The sequence below is a fragment of the Equus quagga genome, chromosome 8, assembly GCF_021613505.1.
Source record: "Equus quagga isolate Etosha38 chromosome 8, UCLA_HA_Equagga_1.0, whole genome shotgun sequence".
Taxonomy (NCBI): Eukaryota; Metazoa; Chordata; class Mammalia; order Perissodactyla; family Equidae; genus Equus; species Equus quagga.
In genome coordinates, this window is record NC_060274.1 from 75,672,107 (window position 1) to 75,688,010 (window position 15,904).

Sequence of the window (15,904 nt, forward strand, 5' to 3'; positions counted from 1 at the left end):
TGAAAATTAAAATGAGGAATCTCAGAGAAGATGCCAGGGTATGGAAGAAGGTAAGGAGGTAAAGAATTCAATGATGGAAGAGCTCCGTGCTACAGAAGGTAGGAAAAGCAATGAAATTTTGGGTATTTCAAGGATAGGTATTGGAAACATCATAATACCTTTCACTTGTTTAAAAATAAGTAAAGCATATACTCTAGAGGTGGAACTAGGTAAATCTTGGAGATGAATAACATAAGAACACAGGAAAATATTTCATGAGAAGAGAATGGAGATGCTGCCACATGAGGAAAGACCATGACTAGTAGGTCTCTTCTCTTTCTTAAGGTTTCAGAGTCTAAGAGGAGAACAGAAAAGACAAAAATCAGGAAGTTTATGTTTATGGTGAACTTTCGAGTTTTAAAAAATCTCAGTACATTAAAGGTTGAAACTTTAGGTTGATTAGAAGGAAATATTTTTGAAACTTGTTGGTAGAAATATTATTAAAATGTATAGTCTAAAAAGTTGTATATGTTTAATCTATAATTGGAAGGAAATTAAAGGTTATTAAGGATTGAATAGGAGTTCAGAGATTGAGATGGGTGATCAATGAGACATCTTCCTCTGATGCTGAATATAGTCTGCTTTTCTGGTACTTCAGAGAATAAAGATTACAAAGGATGAAAAATACTGGGAAGATCAGTTCTTAAGTTTTGTCATTCTTAGTTTCATTAGTAGTCTTCTAAATTAAGCTGTTTCAAAGAAAGGGATACTTTTCAAAGTTGGCCCTTCTGATTTTGTTCTATAAGATGGGAGAAGAGGGAAATGAGAGCAAACTTTTATTCAGCACTTACTCTGGGCCAGAACTTGTAGTCACTCCAAGAACATAGAGCTGTTTAAGAGATCATCTTTGCTTTCAAGGAGCTCAGCATCTGTTTCTAAGAAACTTTTCTCAGTTATCCCCATAATGCAAGCATCTTCTAAGTCTTCCAATTAACAAGTTCCTTCTGTAATGTTTTCAATGCTCAAAATCTGTCCCTCTCCTAAAAAAATGAATTAAAAAGAAATAAAAGTTCATTTAAATTGTTCTAGATTTTCATCTTCCTTTTGTTTTTAAAATTTGAGCCTATTCCATCATTGCGTCTATGATTGATTTCAGAATAACATTTATTGGGCACCTATTCTATATTAGTTATTCTGCTAGGTTATGATGTTGTAGAAATATGTATCAGTTGATTCAGCTTTTTTTTCTTTTCTGTAGCAGTATTCTCAAAGGACAACAATGACTTACAAATAGCGAAATCAATGAATTTTTCTGAGGTTTCCTTTTTCTTTATCTTTTGTGGCTTTTGACCCCACTGACCAATTCTTCCTTGTTTAAATTTTAACTTTACGTGCTGCACTTCTGTTCATCTGTTTTTCCTCTCTATTTCCATTACTGCATCCTTTATATCTGCAGCCCATGAAACATGGGACTTTTAAAGTTCATTTGTCTCTTCTCTGCATGTTGTTCCATTGTTTTAATTTTCCCATGTTTTAATTATCATCACCATCTTAATGGCTTTAATTCTAGTTCTTATTCATTCTAATCAGTACGTATCTCTGATGGTAGGGTTTAACCCAGCTTCCTTATTCATACAATGAACAGACAGATCAGGACCATCTTCATTTTTTTCCTTTAAGTTCTTTCATTTGTGGTCTAAATCCACATCTCTAATTCGTAACCCTTTCATAGACTCCAGGCTGACATTTCCAAGATGTCCTGCAATTATTTTAACTAACTAATTTTAAACATTGACCCTCCCATCTTCCGCCTCAAGCTTTGCTCCTCTTCCTCATTTCCTCAGTTCTGCTAATACCTCTCCCAACATTATGCAGGTTTGACCATTGGCTTCCACTTTGGCTCCATCATCCTCTCTCTCTTCCTGTCCAGTCCATCACCAAGTTTTCCCACACCAGCTCTTTCTTTTTTTTTAAAGTTGGAATCATCTTTTTAGTTGTATTTTTTCTTTCATAATAATACCCAGTATACAACCTTGCACAGGACAAGTGTTCAGTAAATATTTGTTAAAAGGGAGGTCTCATTCTTCTTCTTGTCTAACTGCTGTTAGCACTCATTCAGAAATGTTCCATCATAATTAAAGCCAATAAAATGAGAATCAGAGCAACATTCCCTTTTTTTCCACCTCTAGCTCAAGTACCACATTTATATCACCTGAAATAGAATAAACTGGTTAGAAAAACAATGTTCTTTGAGCCCCTATACAACATAAATTCAGTGAAAATCTGTTCAAACCGCAACTTAATTAAAGGGTTTAGCTGCCAAATAATATGTTCTGGTTGAAGCCGAGTTCATATTATGGAGTGTCTCATGAATAGCAACACAAGCTCTCTACTTTGCTGTTGATTTTCTCATGGGAACTTCATGCGAAGGAGAGTGATACCTCCCTGTTGACTTTAACTTTTAGAAATGCAAAGCATGCTGAAATTGTACATAATTCTCTTCTAAAGAAAAGGAAATAGCATTTCAATGGTTTTCCTCAGTGTCTTGTTGAGTTATGGCAGGGCACAATTATGTCTGTTAAATTAATTTACCAGATGGAAGGTTACATTTTATATTTTGCTGATTAAGTTGTAGGAGACTGGAATTGTATCTCATACTGTAAAGAACATATATAAAAGTAAAAATGTTTTAATTACCTACATTTTGAAAGTGGTTTAAACTGGGGTTTTTTCCCCTCCTTTTACTTACATTGCACTAAAAAGGGAAATTGTTCTTAGAAATGGGCCTTATCATACGTTTGTCATTTGGCTTAATAGTTTAATATCTCAAATGGAATCTTTAAAAAAGTAAAATGTTCCCAGTTGAATGAGTTTTGGAAATTGCTTGCTTATTGTGGCTGTTTAACATATACAAACTAATCAGCATTTAGGGTTAAAATAAATGATCCTTAACTTACATCCTTACAGAAGTTTAACAGAAAAATTTAAAAGAAAAAAAGCTATACTTTTGTCTTTTTTTTCTCCTTTGGGTCTTTTTACAAATAAGTAAATAGATTAATAAAACCTTTACCTTTTATAGAACATTAAGTCTGATAAACTGGTAAATATTAATTTTAAGTAAATTATTGTCCTGATATTTTTGCTAAGTGATGGGCATATATCATTAATAGTTGTCTTTAGTACCCTACTTCCTTACCTAAAAATAATACAATAAAAATAGAGCACAGTAAAACCTGATCTAGTTAGAACCAATATTTTAGAATATTCAGACTTCCAAAGCCATACCAACCTTGGAATTCATTAGACTGCTGTTTTGGCTTCCTATGGCTCCTGTAATAAATTACCACAAACTTACTTGCTTAAAACAACATGGATATATTATTTTACTGTACTAAAGGTCAGAAGTCCAAAATGGGTCTCAGTGGGCTAAAATCGAGGTGTCAGCAGGGCTGTGTTCCTTTCCAGATGCTCCAGGGGCTGTTCCGTCTCCTTGCCCGTTCCAGCTTCTGGGGGCTGCCTGCATTCTCTGGCTTGTGGCCGCCTTCCATCTTCAAAGCCAGCATGACTAATTGAGGCTTCCTCGAACTGCATCACTCTGACACTCTTCTGCCCCTCTCTTCCATATTTTTAAAGGACCCTTGTGATTATATTGGGCCCACCTGGATAATCCAGGATGATCTCATTTTTAAGACAGCTGATTAGCAACCTTAAATCCATCTACAACTTTAATTCCCTTTTTACCAGGTATAGTAACAGTCACAAGTTCTGGGGAGTAGAACATAGACATCTTTGGCAGGGGCATTATTCTGCCTCCCACAGCTAGTTAGAATTTATATTAGGCTGATGTTTTCTACAGCATACTTTGACTTACTACTCCTTTACCATTTTATTTGAAGTTTATTTGAGGTTTATTTATCCAGACAACCATCAAGAGAAAGTTGGCTAAATAGAAGGTGTTTAACTGAAAGTCTGTCTAGAGAAGGGTTCTAGGGTGACCTTATTAAATCCAGAGGCAAAATACTGCCTTTTACATCAGTCCGAAATAGATAATAGTGTTTCCTTATAATTATGTATTATAAAGGAAATTTATCATGAAGCTAACAAAGTAAAGCTATGAATTCCGTTCAAGCAGAGGTGAATTACCAAGGACATTCCAAAACCATAAAGTTTACAAAATCAAAACTTGCAAAGGAAAATAAATAATAACAAGAGCTGCCCAAATGACTTGGAAACTTTGAAACAGAAAAAGAAGAGCAGGAAACAAGGTGGCATTTGAGCTGGAGAGAGGACAAACTCCTGTTGACCAGAAGTCAACTCTGACCCTTTGTCATTGGTGCTCTTGATCCATGGCAACTGGATGTATCTGTGGGGTTCTGAAGGGCCAGATAAACTAGTGGTTGCACCTCAAGACTTGGAATTATATCAAAGCAGATAACAGTTCTAAGTAGCAGTAATTAAATGTTAAAAAAATATATGTACATGACAAGATTGACCAGAAAGTCACTAAAACTAAGTTGAATAATGTGATCCCTAAAGAGACTAATGGAACCACTTTCTACATAGTCACCTGTCCAGAAATCTGGGAGGCACACTGGGCTACTGGTTCTCCTTGATCTCATCAGATACTAACTTCTGTCATTGCTTGCTCTTAAACCTCCTCTTTCTCCTCATACCTTCTGTTATAGTTCAGTAGCCATTTAGTTCAATCTCCATTCCAGTTATTGACTGTTCTCTGATTCCAACTTAACCCTGTCCAGTCAGCCCTCTGTCTTTTTAAAATTTAAATCTAGTCTTTCTACCCTCCTACTTAAAAGTCATTTAATACCTCTTTTATCATGTACAAGGCTGAAGTCCTTCCTTGGCATGCGCAAACTCTCTCCTCCCTCTTTCCCTCCCTAACCTTCTCCCTTACCTTCCCCGTCTCCACCATGTCATACCACTTTGCCCTAGCAGTACCAAACAATTTGCAATTCCATGAATGAGACTTTGTGTTTCACACTCATACAAGCCATTCACACCTGGTTTTCCAAATGGTCCTTGTTATTCCTAAAGTGTATGATTGAATAGCTCAGACTCATCTTTAAATGCTTAGCTGATACATACTTACCTCTGGTAAGCTTTACTTGGTGCCTTCGCATCACTCACCAAGCTACCCTAAATACTCACTATGTTCTTTATGCCAAATATCTATGCCCAAGTATACCTGGACATATCTCTGTGCATATATGTTTATATTAAAATTAAAATTCTCTACTTTGCTAAGAAATCCTTGAAGATAATATCTATAGCTTGTTTGGTATTGTATCCCCAGCATCTTTAGACAACTCATAATAGGCACTGAAAAAATTTCTCTTCTATGAATAAATAAGTATATGGAATAAAATAGGAACTAATATACATCTCTTTAGGTATTTAAAATATAGGAAGATTCTTTATGAAAAAATTTTTGAGAATTTAATTCACAGTAATATTTTGTAGGAAAAAGATTGAGTAACTGCTTCTGGATGGTTATAAACTGGTCAAGTCAGAAGAAAACAAAGAAAAAAAATGAAATAAGAAGCTGGAGAATGATTTTATAGTTTTACAGGAATCAACTAAAACTTTTCAGGTAGACGTCACAGACAAAAAGTTGAAAGTCATATATTTGAAGAATAAGATAATTTATTATATTATAATTTGAAGAATAAACTATGGCATTTAAAATTAGACAGTGATTTACTATATTTACTGTATAGCTTTATATTCAGACTTCTGAATTCTTTAAAGTCAGGAGAATGGATATTATTGTCCACATTTGCAAGCAAGAAAATTGAGGCACAGAGATGTTGAATAATACCTTACCCAAATCACAGAGTGGCAGAGTCAAGACTGGAAAACAACTCCAGACTCATGAATGTAACCAGGTGAGGTTCATGCTGAGAGCACAAATAAGTACAATAAAGGTTAGATTTATGGGGGTACCCAGGGAGTTATCAGGCAATAGCTATTAATTTTCTGGACCATACAATCCTGACGTAAGTCTGTTTTCTGGGAGGAATTGCGTGCTGTCTCAGCATGTGTCCATATCAAATACCGGGCTGCCCCTGCACAGATCTCACCCACTAAGATGGTCCTCAGCCTGTCATGAAATCAGTTCACACCTGTGTTTATACATGTAGCTCTTATGAACTGTCCTGGTAGAAAGTATGTTAAAAAGTTTTACATCCACAAATAAAACTACTTTTCATGACATTTCTATTTAAGAGAGTATATGAAAGATACATCTAATAGAGGAGGTAAATAAAAGTGTAAAGTACACCGCAAAATTTTTTTCATGCATAAACAGGAATTCATTACTGAAAGAAGATTAATAGCAGAATTGAGTAATTAATTCTGAATGTTTATTTTTTAGTATAGATTTTAGAACTGAAGAGGACTTTTAAGAAAAAAAAGATATAACTATATCTGTAAATTCAGATTCCCCCAAAAGTAGCATGTTATTTAAGTTGTGAAATACTAGTTCCAAAGCAAGACTTTAATATAAACCTTCAGGCTTTAGGTTAAAAGGATATTTTAGAAACTGAGTTGAAGAAGACTGAAACATGCTCCTAATCTAGTTTGTTTTATTGAAGTGGTAATTCAAAATTTTGCTATATTTTCAAAATACAGACTTTCAAATATTATCTTTTCCTGGGTAAATAAAATATTTTATATTTGAAAATTAAAGCATATAAAAGAATTAACATATGAAGGTATTCTAGACTGTATGGGATATGGATTTCCTTGACTCCAAAACATGGTATTTTTGATGCTTGCCAGAAAAATGAAATTCCTTCTGCATCCCACATCTGATCTGTAAGACCTCTTGCCATAACGTTCATCATCATGAAACTCTTAGAAATTAAAGAAGTTGAAGTTCAGCTAGTTTTCTTCTCAAAAGCATTTGAAACCCAGCCTTTTAATGTAAGTTTCCTTTCGTGTTTTGATATATGCAAACATGCATTTATTCATTCAACAACAGTTTATTGAGACGCAGCATGAGTCTAAAGTACTGAGAATAGACACAAAATTAATTATTACATTTACTGTTCTGAGTGCTCTGTGTGGTAATGTAATGTCAGTGAAACAATGAGGGTGAGAGCCATGTTGCCGTGGCTTGAGGTTATAAAGTGGTGGTGGCGAGTGTAAGGCTACTTAAAAACACACACACACAAAACTTGACTGTGAATTAAAGCATAGAATGCAGACAGTAGCCAATAGTGTCTTATCTCAAGAGGGCTTATTTTTATTTGAATGGGAAAAATCTGAGCATGTCTACATGCTGAGGAGAAAGTCAGAAGAGAGATTATATGTGGTTGGTTCCAAGAGACACAGTGTTAGAATATGGCAGCTCCTCAGGTAGCCCTGTGGCAGGGAGATAGCAGAAGAAATCCAGGAGACAGAGATGCTGGTGGATAAACCAACAGGTGTCTAGTATAGCAGGGAAGACTAATCAATGCCAGAGAAGGGATCTGAGGCTGGTGATGGAGGCCTGCCCTTCACCTGTGATTATAGAGCTAAACATGCACTGCAGGTGGAATTGTTGAATATTCCAAATATTTATTAGTATGAAGACACATTATTAATCTAGTACTTAATCTTGATTAATAATTAGTGATCTTAATAATATTATGAACCACTACTCAAGGAGGACTTCTTCCTTTTCTCCTTATGATCATTTCCCATGAGAACGAAGGACTTCTATATACCGCGATATGTGGTGTCAAATTTTTGTCCAAATTATTGGTGTAAAGAATAGTCCTAGTTTAGGTTTAAAAGTGAACAAAGACAAAATGCGCACAGTAGGCAATCATTCTTAGTAGAAGGTGATGTATTTGAGACATAGAACTAAATAGAGTAGAAATTATAAACAGGCAAGTAAAAAAAGTGAGGAAAATATGTAAAGTCAACTCTTAACCAAAAAGCATTTTAAATATACTGAAAAAAGATCAGAAAAGGACTATCGTTATTTTTGTTGTTGTTGTAGATAACATTGCCCTAGGCAAAGGGAGTAGACCTGTTCTAGCCCTCTAGCCCTCTGCTTATCTTTTTAGTTTGTGTGTTTTATTTTAATAAGTCCCTTAGTCTTATGTGTAGACTGCATTAAACATGAATGTATTCAACATCTATCTGTTGAACAACTTTTTTGGTGACAGCCAGCTAGTTGAGCTAGATACTTTATTCCACCCTTTAATATCCCACCATGATGTATGGTAGGCATTGTCACTGTTCTATAATAGATGATAAAATGATTCATGGAGATCGAACAACTCACCCAACGTTGCAGTTAGCATATAAAAAGTTAGCAGTGAAATCTGAGTCTGGCTTGCTTCTGTCAGAGACCTGTTGCTTCTACAAAAGATGGTTTCCATGTCTGTATGTGTGTGTATGTATATGAAAATGACACCCCCACACTCATGTACACACTCATACACACCAACTTCCTAGTGAAATGACAAGTCACTTATTGTGCCTTGGAATCCTAACTTTTTAACCTGTGCTTCTGCTACCTAACTTTGTTATTCCTTTCCCGTTGTTTATTCGCATACCCTGTCACGCCTACATTCACTCTGCACCTTGGAGATCAGTATGAGAAGAAAGATTTGAAATACATTTAGTTCAAGAGGCATTCTTCGCATGTCTTCTGTTTCCTTTTGTCTACTTTTATTTATATATTTATTTATTTAATTTTGGTGAAGAAGACTGGCCCTGAGCTAACGTCTGTGCCAATCTTCCTCTATTTTGTATGTGGGACACCGCCTAAGCATGACTTGATGAGCAGTGAGTAGGCCCATACCCAGAATCTGAACCCCAGGCCACCAAAGCAGAGTGCATGAACTTAACCACTACACCACTGGGCTGGCCCCCAATTTATTTTAAGTGAAAAGAGAAAAATATTTTAGTTCTGTTTTCTTTATGTTAATGTTGATTGTTTTCATTTCAATAATGATAATTTTTGTGTAAGGTTTTCATCTCAGCAGACAAATGCATTCAGATGAGCACACACACTAAAAAGCTTGCCCTCTGTTTCTGTGATTAATTGAGATGTAGAGAGTGATGGTTGTGGGGTAAAAATAGAAAAGCAATTAGTGCAACTAGGCATGAAATACATTCAAATACAAACAGAATGTCTCCCCAGGATTTGCATCCCATTAGTAAGTCACCAGAATGGAAATCTTCAGCCTTTGGGGAGACCAGAGCATTAAAAATGGAATTAACTCTAACTGCACACTGAGTCAGCACAATAGGTCATTAATTCTGCTGCTTGGGTATGTATCATGCTGAGCTTTGGTGTGTGGGCTTCTGAAATGTTAGGAGTGAGTTTATAAAGCATTACAAGGACTAAATGATGGTTATCTATCATTCCAACCTTCATCCTAACCACTGAGATAGTAATGTCTCTGGTGACTCAAAACCAGTATTGAAGTACAGACAGAAGTTTTTGCTAGAACCAGTGGATGTGGACCTTTACTTATGAAAGTTGCATATTGTATATTTTGAGAAAATAAATTTATGTTACACTTTAAAGAATATTAGTGACTCCTAGTTTTTAAAAAGCTATGTCTTCAATTGATAAAAGTAAAAATATCACAATGCCTCAAATATTATCCTTCCCCAAATTGAGAATTATTTCTTTCTGCATATATCTATAAGCAATAGAAGTTGACTAACTTTGCTTTCTTTAGAAATATCAGTGGTATGAAAATTTTTTAAAAATAATTTTCTAAGTATAAAATGTATTGAAATATTTAATATTTTTGAGCTACGTAGAGCACTCCCTTATTTCTGATAATCTTTCCTTTTCCTTTATTCTTCTACATCCTCGTGGAGAATCTCTAGCAATTATTATCATCTCCTTTAATGATTCCAGTGTAGTACTGTTATTAACGACTGCCGTTTACTCATTGCTTACCCCAGCGTTTCTCACACTTGGCAATATTGACAATTGGGTCCCGATATTTCTTTGTTGTGGAAGCTGTCCTATGCATGGTAGGATGTTTAGCAGCATCGCTGCCTCTACCCACTAGTTTCCAGTAGCAACTCCCCATACTGACAATCAAAACTATCTTCAGAAATTGCCAAATGTCCTTTGGTGTCAGAATCTTCCCTGGTTGAGAACCGCTGATTTATCCTCTACCAGACATTATTTCATTTGATTCTACAATAATTTTCCAAAATATGTAGGACTGTGTTAACCAGAGTCTTGGCAGGGAACTAAACCTACACAATATGGGTCATAGACTTTTATGAAGGGACTACTTACAATTGCTTAGGGATGTTCAGGCACCCAGAAACTAGCAATAATGGGAAGCCATTCCTACCCCTAGGGCTGAAGAAGCAAGGAGAGGAAATAATGTTCCTGGAGTGCTGGGAAAGCCCAAGTCATGGAGCGGAGGATGGAGATGAAGTCAGGAAGAGGCAAAACTGTAGTCAGTAATGTAGCACTGTAGCAGAGAGCACAGGATACCCTGGCCACTCACTCCTCCTTCATCCTTTGATCACTAGCAAGTCCTACCAGTGGGTTAAGCCCAAATGGAGTCCAACTAGCAAAGAACTGGAGTGACACAACCCCAGGATTCAGCCCCATGGGCTCAGAAAAAGACAGAAAGTGGAATCTGTCGGGGCAAATGGAGAAGAAAACCCAGAAAAAATTATCCCCATTTTAACATGAGAAACTAAAGTTTAAAGATATAAAGTAAGTCATCCAAAGCCAAATAGCTAATGGACAGAGCAGGCATTTAAATGCACATCTCTTTTACTCTGTGCACTACAAAGGTATCATCATAGCTGATTTGCGTAAATGAACTGGTATTCAGTGAGACTATGAATTATTCAGTTATTGATTTTAGTAGCTGAGAGATGCATGATCAGAACCCAGCTCTCATTTCTATTTTGGTGTTCACTTTTGTAATGCTGACCATTTAAAGAAATTTAAGAGCTGTATATCCAGCCCATTCACAAATAGACAAACACAGGAATGAAAGCTATGTGCCCACCTGAGAAATCATTTATTTCTGAAAAGCTTGTGGATTTCTAGGTTTTATGTAGAATATTTAAATGGCATATACTGTTTTCCCAAGCTGTTGGCATATTTTTGTCTTGATTGCAGAAACTTGGCTCTAGCTGGTGCAACGTGTTACAAGAAGGAGGAGAACTGGACCGAGAATCAGATTTGGGGTCTAGTCCTGGCTGTCATTCCTAGCTGTGTATCCCTCAGCAGTAGTAGCAATAATAAAAATTCCATAAACCTTTTTTTCTTTTGCATTCATCTAGATCTTCACAGTTGTTCTCAAGTGTCTAATCAGGTGGCCACAACTTTGTGAAATAAGGAATGTGTTAGATCTTCATGTTTCACAAATGAAGAGTCAGGTTCAGAAAGTACTAGAATCTCACTGAAAATCCCAGAGCTGGAAAGTGGTGCCATGTGGACTTAACTCCACATCTTCCCACTTGAAACAAGTGCCTTTTCAAGTAATTAATCAACTGATTTACTCCCTCTGGACAGCCAATCTGTAGTATTTAAGCCATTAGATTTCATCATAAAGTCATGTCTAGACCAAAGTCAGAATCTGATTTTTGTCCTAGGATTATAAGCAAGGTGACAGTGGATTCCAATATAGTTAGCACATAGGGGTTCCCCATTCTTTCCTTTCTAGGTTTTAGATGAATATATTTATAAACCTATAGCCTTTCAGTGACAAAACTGGTGTTTTTAAAGAATTTCAAAATAAATATATATGGGGGAAAGTCTAAGTAAATTAATAGAGTCACGTTTTCTTCCTTTAATCCTAGATAAGTTGGATGCTAGTAATTCAGATTCAGACTTCTCCACTAAGATAAAGTGGGTTGACACTCCTGGAAGGTCTGGCAAGAACCTTAATCCTTCCCCCAAACTCCTTACCTTCTTTGCCTCAAGGCAGGAGGTCCAGGGAAGTGATACATTTTGAGTCTCTAGTCAGTCTTGGTAGTTTAGTGGTTAAGATTCGGCACCGCTGTGGCCCGGGTTCCTTTCCCGAACAAGGAACCACACCATGCATCTGTTGGTTGACATACTATGGTGGCTGGGGGTTGCTGTGATGCTGAAAACTGCCACCGATATTTCAAATACCAGCAGCCTCATCATCTGTGGTACACAGGTTTCAGTGGAGCTTCCAGACTAAGAAAGACTAATAAAAAGGACCTGGCCACCCCCTTCGGAGAAAACTGGCCATGAAAACCCAATGAAGCAGAGCATTGTCTAATATAGCACCAGAAGGTGACAGGATGGCACAAAAAGACCGGGCAGGGTTCTGCTCTGCTGTACACAGGGTCACCAGGAGTCAGAAATGACTCAAGGGCACTAACAACAAAGTCAATGAGCTTCTTGTTCTAAGTCCTGATCTCTGCCCTCTAAGCCCATTTTCTACTTTTTCAGTATTTTCAGGCACAAAATCAGGTGTACAACGCACAAAAAATTAATGTTTTATTTTTTTAACTGAATACTTCTTTCACGTTTCTATTTCACGTAGCCAGTTCCAAGAAAACTTAGACTGTGAGGGTTCTCAGGCCAGGTTAAAGCTACAGAGAAGGGGGAAACAAAGAACAAAGAGAAAACTAAAGTACAGATATTTGAAGTCTAAAACCAAAAAAAAAATTTAAAAAAAGAAAAGATTGCAATTTCTACTTTTGATAGGTCTGGCAAAAATATAAAATTCCTTCACAGAAAACGTTTTCACTGATCAAAAATTCTAGCTGCATTCTAATGTTGTATCTAGATATAGATGATTAGTAATGCTTTGGAAGAAACAGTTTTATAATTGTTATAGTATTTGTACATGAGGAATGGCAGAAGAGCAGTATTTTCAGTATTTCCAAGAATAGCCTTGAGCTAGACTACCTGGTACAGATCTTGGCTTCATCCCTTTTTACCTACGTGACCCTGGGCAAGTTACTTACCCTCTCTCTGTGTTTTGGTTTCCTCATTGATATAATCAAGGTATAAGTAGAATCTATCCCATACAGATTTTTTATGGTTAAACAAGTTCATATTGACAAAGCTTTTAGAACAGTAGTGGAACATAGACATCACTATATGAATGTTAATTGTCATCAGAAACATATGTTCCATAAGCATCATCATCAATATCATCATCATCATCACCACCATCATCATCATCATCGATTTCTACTCTACAGAGATCTAATCCAATGTTTCCATTCTTTTAAAGTATAATTATTTTAAAACCTAATAAATAATGACTAATAGGGCATCACTATTTAGAGTACTTTAACCAAAGAAATAGTAACATATGTATGAATAATGTGCATTCATATTTTGGAACATACAACCTAACTCAGAAATTTCACTTCTAAGACTTGGCCACCGTCCTCTCCACTTGCTTGTATGCTAAATGTATACAACAATTTATATGTAGTGATTTGACTTGGTTTGGTGTTATTATACTGAATATATTTTCCCACGATTTCGGGTTAAAAACTACTGACAAAGAAATATTCCAGGAGTCAGAATTAGACATAAATTCTATGCTACAGAGGTGTCTTCTTATGATCAGAAGTCAGGCTGGAGTCTCTAAAATCACATTAGGGTACTGTTTTTGTGGTTATTGAGTTTCACCCTTGAGAGAATTAAAAGGGCTGACGATGAAGTATAATAAATCTTACTCAGGCCCAAACATACTTAGTGACTAAACTTCCCATTAACAATCCCAATTCTGCTGGAAAAAATAAGTAGAAAACTTATATTTTCACTTCTTTTTCGCTTTGCATTTAGAGAAGGAGAAAAGCATTTCACAAATTTCATCAAAATAATTACTCTGTTTGTCTGCTTAATTAATTTAGAGTCAATGTCTTATTTACATGCTTGGGGTTTTAATTTGAGATGAGAAGGGACCAAGAAAAGGGTGAGCCGGTTTTTATACACATGAGCAATTGGCTCTCTATTTTTTAATTTTTATCTATTTTCTTTGTCTCAATCCCCAGCCTCTGAGCCCAACTTGAAGGTGCGGTCCAGGTTAAAACAGAAAGTGGCAGAGAGGAGAAGCAGCCCCTTACTCAGGCGGAAGGATGGAAATGTTGTCACTTCATTCAAGAAGCGAATGTTTGAGGTGACAGGTAATTGAGGACTGGGCAGACATACACTAAAAAATGCTGGGAGTAGGAATGGAAACAAAATAGTTTAGAATAAATATGCCTGTTGCATATTGAAAGTATTTTAAGGAGAAACATTTCTTGAAAGGAAATGATATTGAAAACTCACAAGTAGTTCAGCAAACCTTGCCATGCATTCACCAACTGTGCTAAACAGGAAATGAATGAAAAACAGAACTATGTGTCAATCTAGGCATAACTAGGGAGCGCCAAAGCTCACCTTCATTTTTTCAGAAACAGGCAGTCCATTTTGGGAATGCCAACCAGGAGACTATAACTTTTAATGAAATTTGATCAGAAATGAGCAGAGGGAGGTCCAAGAAGAACACTTCCCCCATACTCAGACATGAATGTAGAAAATTCATCTGGGAAAATTAAACTACGTGGAACAGCAAAATCTTGACTTTTCAACAAATTTACAGAACTCATAAATGACTTTATGTGTTTACTAGTGAACTGGGACTTATGGCAGGAGGGGGATATATTGCCTTTTATGAAGGGAAAGAGACTGTCATTTTCACTAGTCTCAAATGGAAGACTTCTTATTTTTTTAGCTGCGTGGTTAGTAGTGGGGTGAACAGGTTAGGAAATTCAACCTGATGTCTTACAAAGCTCCTTAGTCCCAGTTGTACCTGGTCTGAAATTAGAGAAGACCTAGGGATACAAGAAGCAAAAAGGCTAGCAAAAAATAATAATACTGACTACTGTTTATTGAGTACCTACTTAGAGCTGTGCATTGTATCTGGTCATTTCCTTTGGTTGCATCAATAAAGAAGTGGTAATCTGCAACCATTTTGCCTTGCGGAATAAGAAATATTAAATTAATTAAAATTATTTCATTAGAGTTTATATTTATTTTCCAATATCAAATACGTACACCAATTGAGTTCTAAATTCAGAGTACAGACTTTTTTTTCAAAAAACATATTTGTATTTAAGTAAAAATTTTAATTAAGTTTTCATAATAGTGGTTCTTGGTAGAGATGGGGATTTGGGAAGTGGATCTGATTTAATGAATGTAGAGAATAATGAACATATCAATTGTGTAATGCAAATAGATATAGGTGATTTTTCTAATTGGAGAGAGTAGGCTCCCTCATAACAGAAAAATTTGAAGAAAATAGAAAACCAATACATTGCTTTTGTTTGTTTGTTTTACTTTAGAATCTTATAATCTAAGGTCATATTTATCCCAATGTTCTTTTCTATTTTCCTATTAATAGGAATTTTTTCTTACCAAATTACAGTGGAATTTATCTCAATACCTAAGTAACGATTAATTCTCATTTATAAGGGTTATGATTTGCTAGAGTTTTACTCATTTCTTTACTTTTGAACTATATTTTTCTCTTCCTAATTTTGTGAGATAATGACTCCCCTTTTCATCTGAGGAAATATATTCAAAGAGAGACTTGTGCATTAATTAGAGACACATTTCTAGTCAGTGAGCTGGGACTTGTGGATGTTTTGGTAGATATTTTTAACTGGTATGTTGCACTTATTATAAATGTCTTTGGAGGATCTAAACTACCCGACACACAGCTTCTTCACCTGTACTCCTTGCTCTTTCTCTGCCAGCTTTCATGTAATTTGGATGAGCTCTGTTTGGATCTTAATACTAATTATTTTTGCTATCTAGTCAGAGACCATCATAGCATCAGTAGCAGTTAAATTACTATTACTGTTCTTCTCGCACCTCTATATCTCTCATCCCCAATTCATAGGTCAAGTATATGCTTTTCTCAAACCCATGCCACCT

At 35.9% G+C, this 15,904-nt stretch overlaps 1 protein-coding gene across 1 annotated transcript in view; it reads left to right on the forward strand.

Annotated features, from left to right (window-relative positions):
- HDAC9 (histone deacetylase 9) overlaps positions 1 to 15,904 on the forward strand; it is a 654,335-nt gene that overhangs the window by 306,679 nt on the left and 331,752 nt on the right. Inside the window, exon 7 of the mRNA XM_046668931.1 lies at positions 13,978 to 14,109. Within this exon, the coding sequence (XP_046524887.1) occupies positions 13,978 to 14,109 (132 nt within the window). The remainder of the gene's footprint in view (positions 1 to 13,977; positions 14,110 to 15,904) is intronic.